Raw genomic sequence first — 22,030 nt, forward strand, 5'->3', positions numbered from 1 at the left:
ACACTGGAGAGGCAAAAATATAGAAAACAATAAGCCATTTTATTATTTATATATTTATCATTATTAATTTGAGCTCTGCACTGATTTGAGAACAGCTGAGAGCAACTTGTGTATGAGAAAAATGTATTATCTATATTAATAATTAAACTCTATTCTTCAAAGTAAAATAGAGCTAATTAGCGCATTAATATTTAAAGCCCTTTATGTGGTCACAGGCGTGTTTATGAGAAAGAAGACTTCAAATGTGATGTGAACAATAAGAATCTGAGGACGAGAAATGCAGTCATATTGACATTTTATACAAACGTATATAATACAATTTACTGATTTAAGTTTATTCAACTAGTTTAAAATTGTTTGTCTTTTAACCTTTTTCCAATTTTACTGCTTTTGTACAAATATACAAAACAGCAACAAAGCAAACAACTGTAGAGGAGCTTCACATTCTACAATGGGTAGTGTCAGACTTTTATACAATAATTGACAATAATAGTTTTATACAGTGCTAATATCTTTATCTCTAAACCTATTTCTGTACTCAACTTCTTTTCTCTCTTGAGCAATAAGTGATCTTTTCCAATACTATAAATAAGCGTTTCTTCATATGGAGGTGTGTTTGTATCAAGCCGGTTTCTTGTGATAATTGTCTTTTCCTAAATTTACTGGTTCACAGTTTAGAGAAGCACAAAACTCTTTTTCATTTTCATAACTTTAAAAGGTTTCTCCTTATTTTTACGTTCACACTTTTAATGTTTCACTGTAATACAATAACTTCTGCCTGTTGCACGAAATATGGCAAACACACGTCAGGTGACTAATTGATAGACAGGGCCCGGCGCTACTCACTTCCACAGAAGCCCCCCTCTGTGATCTCCTCTTCAAACACGTCGGTGAAGCCGCGGCCTGCGTTCAATTTGGCCAGCCGTCCGTCGATGAACTACGGACCATAAATTACAATGTGCTTATTAAAGGAGGGGGGAGGAGGTGGGGGGGGAGAAAGTGGACACACTTAAACAAACACACAGAGATTCAAACACTCTAACCACAGTGGGTGTTATTAATCCTGCCTGACGGAAACTACATAGGAAGATTAGGTGGGGTGCAGGTAATAGGGATTTGGTAATGTGGAGCAGATGAGGGATTAGGGCCGCAGACTACATGCTGCACGCTGTCTGAGACATGAGGAAGTTTCATTTCCTCCCTGTGTAACGTGGAGCGCATAAAACCCCATCTCATAAATATGGACCCAACAGTCAAGACACATTTCATGAGCACAAATGCTCTTAAATATGTTGTGCAGGTAAAAGCAAACATGCACACAAACACGCCTCAACACAATACAATAACATGAGAGTAGACAGTAGCATTAAAGCATGAACTAATAAAAGAAGGGAAAACATAAATAATGTAAATATCGCCTACAAACACATTAAATGGCATTTATCTTATTGTTTTGCCAAAATGGTGTGCACGTGTATATGTATATAAATATATATAAATATGTTCCTATGAAATATTTTAAACCATTAACAAACCTCTTCAACACTTTACTGACATCCTTATACTTTTGGAAAGTTTCAGCTGCACTTTACACTTTGAAAAACTTTCTATCAGATTGTTTGAGGCTTTTGCATTAATTCCAATATGTTTTGAAAAGCAAACCATAACCTCGTTAAGATAAGCGCTATTGAAATAAAACTTTATAATATTATTATCTATAATAAATCTTTGTTTTCACCCGTAAAAGTTCCTAATAATCCATACAGGACTTTTTGTTTAGAGGTGGGAGGAAAAAGCGGCTAACAATCAGCAGTGGTGTCATTTAGATTTAACGCTGAAATACATTTTTGACTGATAACTGCATTAATTAAAAACCACCACCTCCTACATTTCAAATGCTTGTATATGTAAAAACAGCAACAGATTTTGTTTTAATGGTAGCAATGCTACACCCACCTCTGCGAGTGTGTCCAAAGTGTAACACAACAGTGTCTCAGTGTCGCAGCGGGTGCACATCCACAGGGACAGCCTGCTAACTAGTGAGCGACCCCGCCGCCCGCTCCTCTGGTCAGAGGATCTGGAAGCTCATCATTAGATCATTTTAATGAGAGGTGAGACTCCAGGTTCCGACCACTGCTTGGCTACTTGGCGAGTCCAATTAGTGCAGATAATCAACCCAAATCATCACCTATCCGCCCCCTCCCCCATCTCCCTGCACACACCACAGGCACATTACCTGCCGCACTGTGGTCCTTAATTAGACATTACTCAACAATGGCAGACTGTGATCACCACACACAGACAGACAAAGACACTCACACACAAGCACACACACTCATGTACGTGCATGGACACAAAAACAACTTGTTGAAAACAAGGAGCTCATTTTCTTTGTCACCAGAGTCACCCAAAATTAGAGGGGGAAAAAACGTCTCAGAGAAACGGGAGGTGATTTCAGGACGAGTCTCAAACAGGAAGAACTTCACTGTGAATCCAGTGACAAGAAGAACAAGTCACTTCATGAAATTTAAATGCTTTTGCTTTAATTATCTATTCATCTTACCAAAGAATCTCAGACCAAACTACATGTGTAAATAATGTCAAACCGAGTTTCACATTTTGAGGAAAACCCTGCTCCACCTCTTCATGTCTGCATGACATCTTGTGATCTCCCCACCATCTTTGCTAAGTTACCAGAGCAGATTTGGTAAAAAGAGAGGAAGCATAAGGAGACTATCACAACTGGTGCTTCACATGATGTGATAAATGTTAATCAAGCTCATAAAATGTATTCTCTAAATCACCACCAATATTTATAATGTATAGATCCAAATAAGACTTTAAGCTTACTGGCTATAAGATGCAGCTTTCTATCACTAATTATGTGCAGCAGGAGCTTTTTACAACATTTACTCACCAGCTTACTGTAACTCCTGCAATATGGAGTCTTATAGACTGTGTAAAGTGGAGGGAGCCACCACATGATCAAATTGTTTGATTTTGCACCTTTTGGCTCATTCCCATTCATTTATACACAGAACAATGGACGGTTATTGATTGACTGTCTCTCCAAAGGCTCTTGGCAGGACATTATCAGACCTCCTGCTGACTCAATGAACCACTGTGTGGCTCAGTGAGAGCTCATTGAATCAGTCTCTGCTAGCACAGCGCACACAGATATAATGCATGAGTGCATGTGTGCTCGTGAGTGTGTAGGAGCTGAGTTGATAGGAAGCAGGTTAATGGAGACAGGTTTTCCCTCCGCAGTCTTGAGGATGGTCTCTCCCACTTGTTTTGTTCTGAACACAGAAGAGCTGGTGGACCGAGCAGAAAGGAAAACGTCTGGGAGCACAAGTGTCATAATGAGTGGTGTGTTTGAATGTTATCATTCCAGTGTTGGCTCAGTGTCTATATTTCATAGTGGCACAATATTAAAAATAAAATTTGTTCCTACTGTTGGTCACTTTAAAACAAACCTCATCTAGTTAAATCTATGAGGATTTAAAAATAAAAATCTTAAATTAAAATGTGTGTTTTTAAAAATTGTTTGGCAGTGAGGAATTTGTTTATTTCTGGCAGATCATGACACCAAGGAGCTTCTCTTCAGGGAAAGAAAACAAAATCACTAAATAAAGTATCTCCAGGAAAAAAAAAACAATTTCCTGTTGAGATGGTAACACCTCAAACTCAGGCGACACCTCCACATTACACACGTGTGTTTCAGTAAGTGTGTGATCAACAGTTTCTTGTGGTGTAACAATCACAAAAAATGTGGTTTGAATTTGGTTCAGGTTTGACATAAAGATGACATTTAAAAAATCCCCAAAGCTATTGTGTGATTGAATAAGTGATACATGTCATTAAATAATAATGGTTCAGATAAACTGTGTAAAGTCGAGCACAGATGATTGCCTGATTAATAATGGAGCAACACAACCTGGTTGTTTACACCAAAGCTCAAATATTGCAGCCATGACACCCTTACTTCACGCATTGGGAATTATTGTTGTTCAATTAAACTAGAGAAAGAAAACAGAAAAACAAATTAGCAAAAAATAATTAACTACCTTTAAAAGTAAAGTTTTCAACTAATGCTACTGTTGGTTAATCCCTGTTTTTACTGTAATATTTACGATGCAACATTTGTTGATTTTTTTATTATTAATAAAAATCCATACATGTATTATTCCCTGTGCTACTGGGGGATTGGTTAGACAGCTGCTGTACTCATCTGCTTATAAATAATGTGAAATATACCGACAGTGAAGACAATATATTGGACAAAAGCTTAAAATACAAGTTGGTGTAAAAACAATCAATAAGAAAAAACCTAGAGAAAAACAGAAAACAAATCCAGTCCCACAGCCTTATGTATATACAATGGATGTGTGTATGCGTGTGGCCAGGCACGCTGAGTATTGTTTGTGTTTGTGGACGGGTATGGGTCATGGCCAGAGCAGAGCCCGGGCGAAGCACTGGCCTCCCTCACTTTAGTCAAAAGAGGAGTGGAGGAGATAAGCTAACCCCGTCCCCCGAGCTGGAGAGGAGGAGGTGGAGGAGATAAGGGCCTGTTTCCCAATGCTACTGCCGAGGCAGGAGCCAGCCGGGAGGACACTTTGAACTGATGCTCGCTATCTGCTCTGCCTGGGAAAATTATAGATGGGCAGAGTGTCCAGAAAAACAAAAGGCTGATTGAGGGCCGCTGTGCAGAAACTCTCGGGGGTAAATCACACTACTATCACGGGTCAGAGAGCACAAAGAAAAATTCAAGGGGTGAGAGGAAATTTTCTTTGGAGCCAGAGGTGTCTCTCCTCTCAGCGCAGGCTCAGCTAAGTTTAGTTTCGCTGAAGGGATTTGGGGTGAAAAACATATTAAGTATACATGAGTGATTTTAGGGGGAACTCGTGTAACCAAGCATGAATAAAGGATAGTTACTCCCTGATACACACACACACACAAACACAGACACACACACACACCATACCTAACCTTACCCTGACCTAAAACGTGACTTCACTTTAAAATTCAATGATTTATGTTATTTTTCCCCCCATAAGGAAGACGAGTCCCCGTGATGTCAGTGAGTTAACAGATTTAGTTCCCACAGCAGGGGCAGTGTGAGTGACACCTACACACTCCGATCCCTTCTAATGTTGTGAGGACAACTCATTGACTTAATACCCTTACTCTGACCTAAACCTATTTCTTACCACAACACTAAAACCAAGTCTTATCCCTCAAAAAGCATGTCAAAGTCGTGAGAACTGGATAAAAATGTCCTCACAACTGTACAAAAACACACACTCACACACTCTACATATACACTAAACATAAATAGATTGCTTTCTGATGACTATGTTTAAAGTTGCCACATGTGTTTGCCTGACCTGATATGGCTTTGTACAGTAAGAGTACTTCTAACATGCCTGACTTATCGTGGTTGTTTTTGTACATTCAGTAAAATTGAGCAAACAGAGACACATTAAGAGGAGTGTTGGGAGATAACCACAGTAAACAGTTTCTCGGGGTCAATAACCATCTATAATCCCAGTCCCCCCCCCCCCTCCCCACTATCTCTCTCTCTCGTCTCCATTTTTCCTGACTCTGAACTACTGAACTGTCAAGATACTAAATGCTAACTTTACCCAGTTGACAGGTTGCTGAGCACATGAGGTGCTGAGAGACAGTTTCTACCTATAAAACTGAAGATTCTTTATTTTAGACCTGCAAAATAAAAAAAAAATCTGCTCAAAAAAATAAACAGCTTAAAAATAAACTGACATTGATGGGGAAAGGACAGAGTAGCCTGCCATGGAAGAACTGCTTTTCTATCAGTCATCTGTTTCCATATGTGCTCGGCTGACGCTCACAGGGACAGAGCTGTGCATCAGTGTCAGTGTTTTATACATATATATAAGTGACAGCAATCTATAGATAAGTAAATAAAGTCCAGTTTTTACACGGTCAAAGTCAAATACATAACCGGAATTTGCACATTTTCTCATTGTTCATATTAATTTGACTCGTTACAGAGACTGAGTACCTCCTCCCTCTAACATCTGGCTTTCTCTCTGCCCTGGGAATGGAGACTCTCTGCAAATGACTCTGCAGTAGACACAGGTTTGTATCCAGCTCCAATCGGCAGTGATGGAAACATGACAACCAAGCGAACACTCAAATCTGCTCCTTTTCTTTGTTTTGGCATTCTGGACACTTGAGGAAATTCTGGGCATTGATGCATAAATAATCATTAATGTTTATGTATAGATGTTTTTTTTTACATCATGGGAACAACACACAATAGCTTATTTTTCTTCATATCATCCAAGATGCAACACTGGAAGGACAGTGGGGTGAGAGAGCTTCTCAGTTTCCGGCGCAATTTTGACATTGAACATGACGTTGGAAAGAAAATAATAAACCAAGAGGCAAACTTTTCTACCTGCATTAAAAAACAACTGCATAAACCTGCTTATTTGGCTTAAAAGAGGTTTGTAAAATGATTATTAACACACACACACACACACACACACACACACACACACACACACACACACACACACACACACACACACACACACACACACACACACACACACACACACACACACACACACACACACACACACACACACACACACACACACACACACACACAGATGTTTGTACCTGTTTGAAGAGCTGCAGGTTGACAGCCATGGACAGGAAGTTCCTCATGGTGCTCGAGCGGTGGTTCGCGAAGCTCTCCTCACAGAAAGTGATAGGCTCCCCCTGAGGAGTCCAGGGAGACGTTATTGACAAAAATGAAAACACACAATTATTTCTAATTCATTTTTGGCTCACAGTTCTTTGTATCAATCTGTTTTTCGCCGTGTTTACTCGGTTGAGAAACGAGCCGCAGGAAGGAAGGCAGATGCGTTTGGTGTGTTGAAAGGCAGGGGGTCTGAACCGAGCGCTGTGGTTTATAATGTGATTCACAGCACTGAGACACTCGCATCGCGCCTGCTTTCATTATGCACTTTCTTACAAAGAACTATTTCAACTGATTTCTTCATTAGTGAGCCAAGTGAGCCTGAAATGAAAATTGAGCGTAAAAAGAGAGACAGGAAGGAAAGAGGAAGGAAGGTAGAGGAGGAGGGAGAGTAAAACAATAATAATAGTGCCTTATAGAATAACACGTTCCCCTGGCAGAGCGCACACGCTCTCCCCCAGACCAGAAGACAGTGTCCCAGTAAACTCCCCTGTACGCGCACATTAACACATTATTACTATTTCTTACATCATGTCTTTTGGCCTGTGAGCTATAGACATGGAGGATGACAACAGAACCACTGCAGGCCAATCACACTCAGCCCCACAGTCATCTCCAACTCATGTTTTCTCATAATTAACATAATTCTCACATATTTCAGTGATGCTCCGAATTCTTCTGGTGTGAAACAATGTGCTTTGTGTGTTCCAGGCTATGAGCACAGCGTGGCACATAAAAACAACTTAACGACACTGGAGACTAACCCCATTTTAAAGGGGATGATACCAGTGGCCCAAATTACATCACAGAGACACTGCTCCACTTACATCACACAAAGTTTTTAAGGCGTATTCTCGCGTTAAAAGCCGAGTTTAAAGACGCCTCAGCTGTGGTTCAATCAGCGTTGTCTTCGCATGGCTACAGCCTCGGACCACGCTGCAGCTACGAAGATAAAAAGCATTCTGGGACTAAAAAACTTTCCAAGTTAACTTTAATAGGAGTGGGTCAGTGTACAAATCAATGTCCAGCCAAATCCTGTGGTACATACATGTCAGCACAACTGCTGTGAGACACCAACATGAATTTAATCTTTTGTATTTACTTTTGAAACCACCAGAGCAACCAGCGCATCAAAGACAATGAAAAAAACTTAATTGTATTTAGTCAATAAAGTTAAATTATAACAACACTGAGAGCAATACAATGGGGCTAATCTATACAAACTCACTCCTGGTACTTGTAATGTTTTAACACATCTAACTGAAACAAGGGTTTAGCGATAAATTACCATTATTTGTCAACTTCCTAAACAGCTGCTGGGGGGGAAGGTTGTGTCTAAAACCCAGTTTACTTAATTGGAAACCCATCACATCCCCCCCCTGCAGAGTTTTGACACTTGGTCGGATGATATGAAATGGTACATGCCAACTTGAGTAGAACTTTGGCAAATTGTGCCACGAGTAGGTACCGAGCACGCAGCCATGAATAGACACCCAACTGACTTGGTTTCATCAATGGTGGTGAAAATTAATTTGAATTGCTATTTCAGGTTCATGTGTCAGACACGTGTGCCGCTCCGAGCTGGTGAGAAGCACCTGGGGGAGCACCGACGTGAGAGGAAACAGATGACCTAAGAAATGCTGCTCTAATCAGCTGATTGCTTTTCAACTCATTATCCTTTTCCAGTATTGTTTCATTTACAACTCAGCAAGACTCCCACCAAGCATCCACACCCCTCCTTCTGTCGAGGCATATGGACCAGTGAACCCCATCGCTCCGCTCGGCTCTGTCGAGGAAGATCTTCTCCTCGACTCGGAGCAACAACTAGTAAAGTGATGTTCCACAGATATCAGAACACAGGGAGAATCATCTGCATCTTCATGAATGCAGATGTGCATGTATGTAAACTCCAAGGCTTTTATACAGATACCATCTAAGATGTGGTGTGAGCGAGAGCGAACTCAGAATTAACTGCGTGTTGTGCTCACACACACAAATATATACACACACACAGAGTGCTTGTGTCAGAGGGGAGGCAGCTTGTTCGTATACTGTCTGTATGAAGAAAAATGAGACAGCATCAATAATGTAGCATCTTGACTCCGGTAGTCCACAAAGTCCAATTAATCTCAAAGCCAAAGGAACAAAGGCCTCGCTATTTGACAAACAGGACATGCTGTAGTTTGCTTTGCTCTGACTCAGACTTGATAAGCAGAAAAGATATCGAGAAGAAACGTTAGGAGGGCTTAGCAAAGGAGAGTGAAACACCAAAGGTGGCTAAAAGGAATCTTCAAAGGGAACGTCCCGACTCTTTTCGGTTCCTCTGACATTTCACCACCTCAGACAGGCCCACCTCAGCTCTGCGCTCTGACTGACAACACACCTTTTACCTTCAGTCGAAACGGCCCCACTGCAACCGGAAGACGGGGAAATTTGAATCATTTCACACAAACTGAGTTCACGAGTATGACTGCATATTCTGGAGCGCAAAAATATTCATGTATGTTTCCTCTTTCAGATAAAGATTCAGTCTGTGGCCTTTATCCATTATATATTTATATTTATATTATATTTATCTATTGTCTCATTATCTAAATGCAATTCAAAGAAGCAAAAAGCTTTGTTGAAATTTGAGGGTTGAAAAAGTTTGAATCCGTTTGTCTGCTGCTTATTGATTATCCAGAGATATATTATTTTTGTTGCGTTTTTTATTAACAAGACAAAAGTGTTTTTAGGCACAATAAACATACATACAAACATAACAAAAAAACTTTTGTTATGTTTGCATGTTCTTGGAAATCACAGATACTAGAAACGTAAGAAGATATTTGGGGAACATACAGTCACTGCATGGGGACATGGACAACACCTAGTTGCATTTATATGATGGGAAAACCTGCCTATACCTCATTAGGATTATTGTTATTGATTGATTGATTGATTGATTTAAAAATTATGTGGTTCAGGGCTTTGAACATCTTCTGAAAGGGGACATGACAGAACATGTTGAGAGCCACAACACGAGACAAGAGTGGAAAAATGGTTTTCCTTTTTTATATGGATGGACAAACTGTTACAAAAAGATTAGATTTAACACTATGCCTCAAATCTAATGGGTCTAATGGTAAACCAGTGCATATTTCAAGATTCATTTAAGTGTATATCAGCCCACATATGAAACGGTGCTGCTGTTAATATCGCTCTGTAATTATTGACACTGGATCCTTACTGGTTTATATCTCAGGGCGTCTCGGTAGCATCCGAACAGAGCGGCCTGCGCTCTCATGAAGGACCTCGCCACACCACTTCCTGTTGCCGTCGACTGCTTCTTCAGCTTGCTCTTCAGAGAGGACACCTGGAGGAAACACAAGGAGGGTGTGGGAGAGGGAGAAGGAGAGGGAGAGATTGGGGGAGGCAGGGGTGGAGAGGTAAAAGTTGAATTATCACCTCTGAAATTGGTGGAGGAAACAGCTAGCCCATTCTGGGTGTGAAGTATCACATTTGCAGGTCATCTTAAAAAAGGAAAGAGAAGAAAGGGAAAGTCTTCAGCCTTTCCTCCGAGCTTATCTGTTGTGCTGCTGCGAGCACCTGCTGCTTTGCTAATTGAGCAGAGGATGGGGGGTTGGCGAGAAGGAGGGGACAGCAGAGAGGAAATGGAAACTCACATCCTCACTCTTCGTTCTTCACCCTCTCTCTCCACGTTGCCACCCCCGCTTTGCTACCCATCACCTACTCTTCCATTTTTTCATTTCCTTTCTGACTCCCCTCCTTTCTCTTTCTCCTGTTTTCCCCTCCCCGGTTGGCTCTCCCGGACTCCCTCTAGAAAGGGACACTTGACATAAAATGTCTTTAATTATTTTCCTCTCTCCTGGCTCCGTCTCCAGGACTCCAGGCGAGAGTGGAGAAGCAGCAGGCCCGGGCTTGTTTCAGGATGACAAAAGATTCACCCTGGCCAGCGGGCCCTGGGGAGTCTGGGAAGGAAGTTGTCAAGAGGCTCTCCTCACCTGCTCAGCAGTAGTCTGACTGTGCAGTGGCAGAGCGAGGAGGAGGCAGAGATAGCGAAGGGACTGCCACTCTGTGTGTGGGCTGTGCCAGCTTCGCACAAAAGCATGATTGGGTTGCATAGGAGCTCTGTATTACTGAATGCAGTGAGGAGTGGGCTGTTGTAGCGGTTGCATGGAATTGAATCATGATTTCAAAAGAAAACCGATAAGTTTATAGAAGCTTCCACCTTTACTCGTAAAAAACAGAATAACAGTTTCAACCCTGAATAACACTGCATTGCTTTGTTATAAAAGCAAAAAAATAAAGTATGAATCAATGCTTAATGTACATAGAACTCAGATGAATGATTCCTACAGAACGGTGCATGTGACTGGTAAGGTGAGGATGTTCTGTGTATCTCTATGTTATAAAACCTACTGCCTATGCAGAGGAGATAAAGTGCATGTGAAACAACCAGGAACAGAGTAAATTGACATTTGTGGTTGGTAGTTTGCCTTTTAAATTTAACAATGTGCTGCTTATTTCTCCAGCTCATTAAATCGCCTCCTAATACAGCAAAACATTAAATGGAGTGTGATCAGTGTTTGTGTCAGATATGTATCTGCTATTTCTGACTGATTTGTTCACTGCTTTAAAACAAAATCTTTTATTTCTTGGTTTTGATGCTGTTATTGTTCGTAACAGTATTTCTAGGCAGAAAGACAACCAGAGGTTCAATCCACCACTAAATGGCTCCAGTTGCTCTGCAATGTGATATTATTATTTTGATCTGGTCAATTTCAAAGAGAGGTGGACAAATGCATCCTGCTGTGAGGCCGCGGCGTTAGAGGGATATCACGGACTGGGCGACCGCAATTAGCCTATCTGGAAAACTGGAGGGAGGAGAAGCAAAGTGTTAGCACAGCTCGAACAGAGGACAGGCAGAAATAAACAGAGAGGCGTAGAGAGAAAGAAAGCGAGAGGGATGGCGGAGAGAGTGGCAGTCGTAAACTGGGACAAAGACAAAATGAACAGCGTCGATTCCTCTCCCCTGGGCTTTCTCACTCTCCACAACGTCCCCGTGGTGCCATTGCAAAAGCTCCCAGGCATCAAATAGAAAGTTTATCACGGTTAAATTAACAAGTGTCATCTCCATATTCACTCATTGTGCTAAATGCTTTTATGTTTATGTAAAGCCCTTTCTGGAATTAATATTTCATGTTTGTGTGCATTTTCACATATTTTTTTTTTTCATCCTTGCAAATCATTAAACTGTCTTTTTCTGGGGGGGAGAATCAAAGCGAACACAATGTCAGTCTAAGAGGAGGAGGCATACCCCAAAGACTGTCAGAGGAGATGGGATAGTGGAGTTTACTCTGCACACAGAGTTCTGTACTGCGGCTTTGAACGGGTGAGAGCACTGCAGTGGCAGACACTTTTTAATGAGGTGGGTACACAATCACTCCCTTTGCTTCCCGGTGTTTGAGAAAAATGGGTGATAAAGTTTGAAGATCCATGAGTAAAATTAAGCAAGATGAAAAATGATTCACTCCCATTCCGGTGATCAATTAATTCATCAAATGTCACAAACATGGTAGCGGCGAAATGACAAAATACCGGACGAGTGTTTTTGTTAAGCGACCACCTTGAAAGAGATACAAAAAATAAATGTATGGTTAGTAATTGCCTACACCACAATCATCAGGTGTGCCTCCACGGTAATAGACCTGTCAGACTAATTAACTTCTCCAGTTTGAGTGAAGCTAACGAGATGCGTACAGGCATCAGAGGAAGGCCAAGCTCTACAGGTGATAACCCTATTTGGCAGTGACATTTTTAGTGTAAAGTCACAGTGGCGGTGATGAGATCAAAAGCAGAAAGTCCCCCATTGGGTCCAATTAGAACTATAGCATTGTACAGGGAAAGATGGGGTGGGGGGGAGAGGGGGTGGGCAGGAGGAGAGAGAGAGGGCTGTGTGGTTGTGGGAGAGCAGGAAATAAAAAAAACTGTTGAGTTATGATATTCATAATCTATGCAGAGAGGCCTTTCCAGTACAGGTCTTCTCCCCATAGCTGTGATCTTTTCAATTTACATCAAGGGAAGATGGTCGGGGATGAAAGCAGGGCATCCAACGCGCACAGCCCACAGAGGGCAGACATGGGGCCTCATTAAGGCCCGGCCCAGCCAGCCCAAAACAGGGTTTGAAGTGCGTCACATAAAGAGCAGGGGTTCAAAGGTCAGACACGGAACAGATCTCCATTTAACTCTCCAGCTGGAGATGGTAATTAGCAGGTGCAATGATGATCCCTGCCTGACTGTAAGGGATGATACCACTGTAGGTGACACCAGGCAGATCAGTGTGTGAGTGCTTGTTGTACGCACAGACACACACAGACACACACACAGAGTGACTTGATGCATCAATACTATCTATTTCTAATAAAACACTGAGGTACTGTATGTAGTATATAATACATTTATTCCAGCACAAGCTTTTAGAGGAAGAGAAAGGGTGATGTTGACAAAACAAGAGACAATGAAGTGTACAACTGCTGCTACTATATTATAAAACTCAACCTGATAATATAATAATCTTGGTTTTATCATTGCAGTCGTGAATGAAGAAATAATATTTCAATTCAAGTGATTATATAAACAGACATGGTCGCTGCAGTTAATTAACATTGGAAAAATCATAGACTTCCACGTTAAGAGAAAAAAACAACAACAGAAAAGATAGCAATCAAAACATGCCAAATGTAGGCGCTAGGCTGATAATATTAAGCTGATAAAACTAAAATAAAAATGAATAAATAAAGATTAAAGTTACACACACAAGTATATATTTAGAATTTTATATAAAATTTTCACTTGAGCATAAAACAACTCCTCCCAAATAACGACCCTGACACGTGTCTGTTGTTTAACAAAATAAAAAAATAAATGAAAAGTTGGGTTTTTCTTCTCACAAAAAAAGAATGTTTTGTTTAAGATTCTGTCCAGGGAAAGAAAGCCATGGGGACGCAATTAAAGAACTACAAAGAAAGAAATAGTTATGAAAATCTCCCACTTTCTTTTGATGTGCTGCAGTCTGAACTGTACACACGCACACACGCACACGCACACACAGACACACACACACACACTCATACACACATACAAATTCGAACAAAGACACACAAGGAAAACCACGGGCATATATTCTCACACATGCACGTATACATGTAAACAATGAGCATGTGACTCAGAATCTAGAAATCATATCCATTCGTACAATTTAAAATTAAATATTTTATGAATGTTTTTTTTTTTTTTAAATCAACTCTTTTTTTCGTCTTACAATAGAATTGCAGAACGATGGGGACATTACTACATTTGATGAGGTGGAGTTAACTACAACCTCCCATAAGCAGCCACACGCCACACTTAACAAAAGTCTGAGGTAGGATAGTAAAAATAACTACTGTGAATATTAGATTAGTTAAGTGTGGGGATAAAATGTATATTATGTAAAAATCAAGAAAGACTAGAATAGATGGACTATTACTGAGGCGAGCAGTGAGACGTGCAATTCTTAGTCACACGATATTGTATGCAACACTATACATTAGTCAGGCGAAAGGAAAAGGAGTGGGAAAGCAAAGGGGAGGAAAAGTCTCGGTGTGTGTGTTTTAATAGGGCTATCCCATTGCCACGAGATTCTCCCCGGTGTGAGGTTACTTTGTCAGGCTGACCTCTTCTAGCAGCCGAGCAGCTGAGTTTTGCATACATAATTAACTACAGCTAAATGTCATCTCTCACTTCAATAACTTACGCAGTGGGTGATGCTGCTCTCCCTTTTTTGACTTTTAATCCGGAGCCAACCGGCGGCAGAACGACTATGTGAAAATGAAGTGCAGCTTTTAAACTCCACATGAGCAAAGGAACGGCTGCTCACACCGCGGTGTAGGTGTGTGAAGAGTTCAGCGCCGTTTAAAACCAAATCGTTACCCCTTCAGGTAATGATTCAAATGGTCTTTGCAGTTGGTAAAGCACGGAGTCGACACGGCCACAAAATCAGAAGCTTTGCCTGTCGTACGTTGCGGCAGCGAGATCGGTTCTGTAAAATGCACAGAATGTAACTGAGGTGGAGCAACAGCCTTCTCACAACTGAGCTACCATGTAGTTAGTACAGTGTGCGAGGGGCTTTACAGTAGATGGCTCCGCTCCACTAAGAAGGGCTCCAGTGAAATGAGGCACAATCGGCTGTATCCAAACTCAAAATGGGGGGAATCTGGCGGAGAAACTCAAAAATCTGTGAGTAGCAAAAGTTTACTCCTGAGCTAGATCTGAGTGTCATTGATGAACATTCCTGGCCGATAAGAGTGTGGGTGTGTGTGTGCGCGCGTGTCTGTGCATCTGTGTGTGCGTGTGTGTGTGAGTGCGGCTGCTGTCGGCTGTGCTCGCTTGTAGATGATGATGTAGATGTTGTTTTCTGGGAGCGTCGGAAAATGAACACCAAATTAAAGCCGCGATGTTTGATTAAGTGTGCCAGGTGATCTCAGGAGAGGCGCGCAGACACAACCTCAACCCCCTCATTCATTTGTAAACCTCCAAATGCAGGCTTGAAATACAGGAAGTAGGAGTGTGTGCTGTAAATTTCCCCCTTGATTGGGAATACAAATGATCAAATGTGTGAGGGCTCGGAATGCATGGGTACACGGTGTCAGCAAAGTAGCGAGCGGCAGAGAGGAGGAGAATAGAAGGAATTAGGCTGTGATGTGAAAAGGAGCATCTGAAAATAAAGATGTGAGCTGCATTGTAGCACCTCAGCTTGAATATGTGGCACAGAAAGAATAATACATGAAAAAAAAATCCTCCGTTCTTCCGTCATTGGTTTGAGATCAATTGCCGGGATCAAATACGAATCCGATTCAGTCGCACAGTGTTTGTTTTCAGAATTAACAGACTCCTAATTTGCTATTCTTGGATACTTTTAATGACGAGTGCAGTAAACAGCTCCACCGGCAAAAAAGCCAATTATAACTTTATCAACACAAATCTGGGTGCGGAAGAGGAACTGTGGATTTCAGAAAAAGAAACAGAAATACCTTGATCTTCCAGGGAAAAACTACAGCTTTTTTATTGACTATTTCATTTCAGTGTGCTTGTCAACACATTGATTTTACTGACACAAGCACAGTCTCTCTGAGATTAGTATGATTTATTAATGGGGAAAACTATTGAATATATTCCTTTATTTCTCGAACACTATCACCATGTTTATTAAAAACAACAATAAATAAAAAACGCAAACTCAAATAAAGGATCTAAAAAGTTCCTTGATCTCCATTATTTTTCATACAAAATATAAAAATATACTGGTTAAAATAGGAGCTGTTTAGACGGATGCTCAGTAGACATTTTGCATGTTGCAGCTATAAATAACAAAAGGGGGTAAAAAATCGAAAAAGATGAAAAAATGAAAGAGGTTGATAACATTGATTTCTTTTAACTGTCAAAACATTTTAAAAGACAAATCCAATCCTCAAAAAGGACAAATAAAAAGACGATAAATGTTATAAACTTCTGATTCAAGTCACTTTCCAATTTAAAGAAAATGTCAAAACTTATTCTCTGGAGATTTTTGCATCCTTTTTTGACCCATTAACAATTACTCTCTCATCTAGATCCTTCCTCTTTTTTTTTTTTTTACTAAACGGAACCGCTACTGGCATGGTAGCGTTTGTAATAGTCAATAAATCTAAAATATTATGTGTGAAATTGTGGGGAAAGACCATTAAGGGGCGGGCACTAGTGGAGCCGGTGTAGGGGTCCTGTCTGAAAGAAGGCGGCTAATTCAGGACAACTGTGAACTCTGAACCTGCTAAAAGCCTGGCCACTGGTCAGCCGGGCCACGTAATCCAGTCCACATGTGCTCACAGTCTGCGATGCCATAATTAGACGGATCTCTTAAGGTTTGTTTAAATCAACATCAGAGCGCTTTGTTTTCCCTTTTTACTTGATGTATGCACACACAAAAAAAAAGCCTGTGGCCTTTAACTTATAATCCTTTACATGCTTCGTATATTCACATGAAGCGACGCCGCACTTTTAAAATGAGAATATTCATGACTTGGAGAGTAGGGATTCAGTTTCACAGTGAATGAAGTGTGTGAAGTAGCCTGTGTGTGAAGTAGCCTGTGTTACAGTGCGATTTAGAGGAAACGACGAGCGGGTTTAATAGCTCTGAAACAACGCGCCGCCGTTTGGGCTGCGGCGGAGAATCACAAAGCATTAATCAACATTTCAGGCCTCTGGTTGACAAACTGCACAATGCCTCAAACATCTCTCTGTGTGTAAACACAAACATCAAATGCCATGTGGCATGTCCTCATCGCTAACAAGCAAACTAACAAGAGACCTGGAATTCCACTCAATTAGTACCTGCTCGCTTCCTTATTAATCTACTAGCACCGGTGAAAAGATAAGAGGGGACGGGGGAAAAAAGGAAAAAGGAATAAAAACAACAACAACAATTTGTTACAATAAATATATTAATGCCAGAGAAGCTTCTGTTTCAGGTGGTGTAATTTGACATGATATGCGGGCTATGTTCTGTCATTAGTCAGGAAAAATGGTGAGTAGGGGATCAAAGCGAAAAAGGCTCTGAGCCTGCCACTTAATTTATCATACGGCAAAGACAAAGGCTTTTCTCTCTGCTTCTGTCGCTTTTCAAAAGCCCTGACTCCTTTTTATGACAAACTCAGTTTGCAGTTTAATTTAGGACTTGAGTCCCTGGGTGCAGAAAAGCAAGCAGGCAGGAAGTGAGAGGAAGGTAGTGCAGCCAGACAGGCACACAGGCAGAGAAGCAAACAGCGGGTGGAAGAAACGTCCAGGCTGGCGGTAAGTACTCCGAGAGGGAGACAAGAATGGAGACAGGTGTCATGAAACTCGAGCAGCCAGGCAGGCGATAAGGTAGGCAGGCAAACAGTCTAAAAGTAGTAGGCAGGAAATGGTATAAAATGTAGGAAAGATCACACTGGTGCAGGTAGTAAGGAGGCATTCATACGCACTAGCAGTTGTAGTAGGCTGAGCAGTGCTAAATCAGGAGAACCAGAGAAGTGTGGGAGTGAGAAGGTCTGGAGTCCGCCGGGCAGGGGATTGAATTATATACTGCTGTCAGGGCAGGAGTCCAGTAGGCGGTGGAACCTGAGTATACACCGTGAGTAACGTGGGTAATAGTTCGTGCACAATCTCAGCGGGGCCTCAGTGTCTCACAGAGGAGGCCTAATACACACACGCCCAGGAAAACAGCTCAACAAACAGATCCCTGCTTTGACAGAGACAGGGGAGACAAGAACGTGTGTTGTTCTGAATGTCTGTTTGTGTGTGTGTGTATGTGCGTGTGTGTGTGTGTGTGTGTAAGAAGGTGTGTGTGTGTGTGTGTAAGAAGGTGTGTGAATGTGCAAGTGACCCTGACGTCGTGGTGATGTTTCCTGTAGCACTGACCGCCGTCAGTGCTCCATTAATTAAAGAGACGATGCGCTGGCAGGTGGCTTCACTGCCCACACTGGTAATTGGCCCCCTTCTTCCCACTCTCTCACTCTCTCCCCCTAGAAAATCACCCATCTCTGCCTTTTCTTTTCTTTCCTCTGCCTTGTTCCCTCCTCCGATCTCCCGTTCTCAGAAACGTGCCAGTGGGCAGGCAGAAATGCAAGACTATGTGAAATAATGATTAGAATGGTTGGAGATGAAGAGAAAGGAGTTGCACATTTTCCCACAAGCCTCTGATGGTCGGGGGAATGCTGTTCGCCTTCAAGCGTCATACGACACAACGGGAGTTTACTTTAGACAGCCACAATACGAGGAGCCAGTGCTGCACTCATTAATGATGTGGGGAGGGGACAGCGCTGTACTTTGACAAGTTTCTGCATGTGTGTGTGTGTATGTGTGTGTGTATGTGTGTGTGTGTGTGTGTGAGAGAGAGAGAGAGAGACCGTAAGTACATTGAAGGACAAGAAAATTTGTGTTTATGCAAGTGAGTAAAAATGAACATTCTGTGTGTCAAGTGTAATGAGACAATAAAGGTTGAGGATCTCTGGAAGGTAGGTGTGTGAGTGTGTGTGTGTGTGTGTGTGTGTGTGTGTGTGTGTGTGGGTGTGTGTAACTCAAACGATAGAAGTACAAGTCGAGGCGCACACACAGAGTGGGGACATTTTGGCCAGTCCTTACAAAACAAAGAGCTGTTCGAGGATTAAGGTCTGTACCTGTAAATCACATGTATTAATGTCTTATGTTATTGACAGAGCTGATTCTTTTTGATGTAACTCTGCAATTCATGTGAAAGATTAAATATGTTAGTATCTGCCCTCACATAGGTAGAAGTATAAAAGTGTGTGAGTGTTTGCGTGTGTGTGTGTGTGTGTGTGTGTGTGTGTCTCACCACGTCACTGGGCAGGTTGTGCAAGTCTTCAAATGGACTCTCCAGGGTGTTGGTATCCACATTCAGAATAACCACATCCTCCAGTGATCGACTGCGTACTCTCTGAAGGAGAACATGTGCAGAGTTATTGGCAAAGCACAGTCACAGTAATTCAGAACAGTTCTGACCACTGTCTAAAAATACTTAACAAATATCCAACTGTAACTATTTTTGTGTCAAATAGAAGTTTATATAATATATTTTTTAATTGTTGCTTAACAAATGTTATGCTTATTTATTTTTTTTATCAAAACCCAGCACATTTTTATTGGTTTAAATATTTGTTTTTTATAGGGCCGTAAAATATAAACCATTACCCGCCATATTTTTTTAAACAATTATGTACGTACATTATTACACTGGTAATTATGTTTGGCATATAAAAAAAAAGGCCGATCATTAAATGTTATTTGGGTATTTATTAAATCAAGATCAAATTTTAATCCTGAGGCCCATGTGTGTTTCCCAGCAGACAAAGTCATTGATGCCCTGAAGCAACGAGAAAGGAGAAAACAAAGTGGCCACATTTAAAACCACACTGTCGTCACACTGATTTACGATTAACAATGAAAAATGATGTGTGGGAAAACATAAATAATATTAAAACATCTTTGCTGTAACAAACTAACTCAGAGAATGAAGAACGGCACTGGGAGAAAACATTTGGACTGGGCAAACATTTTCAACAGCACCAACACCTCATGCATCAACAACAGCACAGTGATGCTGTACTGTGTGCATCCTGATGGCGACAAATTCAACAATTATTTCAGTGTGGTACAGGATGCAGGCAGGTGTGTGTGTGTTTGTGTGTGCAGGGGGGGGGGGGTCTTGTGTACAGCATAGTGTGTGAATTTCTAGTTTGTCACTTTTGTGACAGCCTGTGCAGCGGAGGCTCACATGCTGATCTGGACTAATTATGTAGTGGTGGAAAGGGGGTCTGTCATGGATGCAGAGTGTGATAAATACTGCCACTGCTGCAACTGTCAGACAAATATCACACACACACACGCACACTATAGCATATGCATTTGCACACCCTCACACACACACACACGCATAGACTAACATACGCATTTGCACAATTGCACACACACCCACACACAAGCTCAAATGTGCTTGTGCTACATGCGTTCACACACAGCAGCCATGTTGTTGACCCCCAGCCAACACACAGGGTTTAACAATGAAGTAAAAATGCTCTTTGCTTGCAGATGCTTTCTCTCCCTCTCTCTTTGTACGACAGGTTAAGAATTCAGGGTGTTTTTGATTTGCATGAGGCAAAACCACGTTACTCTAATTCATTTAATTATTTGAATTTTATAACATTATTCAAGGTCCAATGTTGCAATTGCAGCATTACAATAAACATTTACAGCCCTAAATTGTATTATTTATTTCTAGAAAATCTACAGACAATCACATTGAAATTCATAACAAACATCTAAATCAAATTAGTAAACATCAGCATTTAACTACTTATGAACAGAGTTGACACATGTGCATCAATTTGCAGCAGCACATGTAATTATGCACATACAGTATAATGATGTACATTTATACACATGCACATTCATATGCATACTGTGTAAACATACCCACAGATTCACTAACATACCTCGAGCAGACTCAGATGAACTCCCACGAAGTATGGCATGGGGGCACTGTGGAATGAAGAGAGGAAAACAAAGCAACAACAATAATATTATCAGATGGCTGAATGTGGTTATAATACATATGGAGGCTCCAGTATCACTGTACGTTCCACACACCCATGTGGAAAAGGGTACAAACATTGTATGTCTTGTGCCTGCTCTTTCATTAACACATTAGTCGATCTGCTGAAGTCAATTTAATCACTTCATTGATATTTGACTCATCTTTATTTATTAAACCATAAACTTGAATAAATTACGGCTCCTTTAATGTGTTGAGTGGTTTATCTGTATTTTAGAGCTGTAGCCCGAACGCCCTGAAATGACCCGACTGTGATATAACTTGTGATTGCGTCTGTGATATTCTACAAAAGAAATAAGGAAATATGGAAATTGTGAAAATTGTGAAAACGATTGTGCCACAACAGATGTGCAGTGGCTGTATGGAAAAATAGTCAGAGCTGTATAATTCAATTTAGCTGCACATATATAGATTATCCTAACAAGGGCAACAAAACTGTTTTCTGTTTAAATGTATTTACAAAAGAGCACAGGAAGTTAACATTGATTTAACCATCGTGTACCAGGACAAACAAACTCATCTTTACTCGGCTGGATTTTTGAAGTTGAACAACCATGTTTCTCCCTCATTAAAGTCGTTGGATTTTTGGTTACTGACTTGTTGATTCAAATGCTAAAAAGTTTATCTTTTGTATATTTTGTCTTTAACTATAACAGACATTGCAGAAAAAAATACAAACATTTGAAACGTTGAAACTTTTACTAATCAACTATATATTTAAATAAAGAAAAAACTTAAATTTTAGTATTGACAAAAAGTGTTTTTGAAAGTAAATTCATGTAGTTTTCCACTAACAAGATGGTAGATTCAAGTGCTAAGGAAAAACTTGTAAAACTGTAGAGAACTTTAAGAGCAGAATTGTCAAAAGGGTTCTCTGAATGCTAAATAAATATTTATCGATTCATGTTATTTTATTCTTATTCAATGTCATATTCATCTTCATATTAAAAGTTGTATTAAAAGTACCAAGATGAATAAAATCAACTTAATAGTCAAATAACAGAAAGCCGGTTTTTACGATGAGGTTTACAGAGGCAGCAACAACGGAATAGCTTTGGTTGAGTGGATGTCTGGCCAGAAAGATCCAGAAGCCA

At 40.8% G+C, this 22,030-nt stretch overlaps 1 protein-coding gene across 3 annotated transcripts in view; it reads right to left on the minus strand.

Moving 5' to 3' along the window:
• Positions 1-22,030, minus strand: part of dennd1b (DENN/MADD domain containing 1B) — a 103,427-nt gene that overhangs the window by 18,119 nt on the left and 63,278 nt on the right. For 2 of the 3 annotated variants that reach the window (XM_053430362.1, XM_053430361.1), the window contains 5 exons: positions 20,818-20,863; positions 19,161-19,262; positions 9,981-10,106; positions 6,670-6,771; positions 847-937 (listed from right to left, as the gene is read on the minus strand). In XM_053430362.1, the coding sequence (XP_053286337.1) occupies positions 847-937; positions 6,670-6,771; positions 9,981-10,106; positions 19,161-19,262; positions 20,818-20,863 (467 nt within the window). Of the gene's footprint in view, positions 1-838; positions 938-6,669; positions 6,772-9,980; positions 10,107-19,160; positions 19,263-20,817; positions 20,864-22,030 lie in introns of those variants that run through there. The other variant, XM_053430363.1, reaches the window with a different exon arrangement.

This window comes from Pleuronectes platessa, chromosome 9, assembly GCF_947347685.1.
Source record: "Pleuronectes platessa chromosome 9, fPlePla1.1, whole genome shotgun sequence".
NCBI lineage: Eukaryota > Metazoa > Chordata > Actinopteri > Pleuronectiformes > Pleuronectidae > Pleuronectes > Pleuronectes platessa.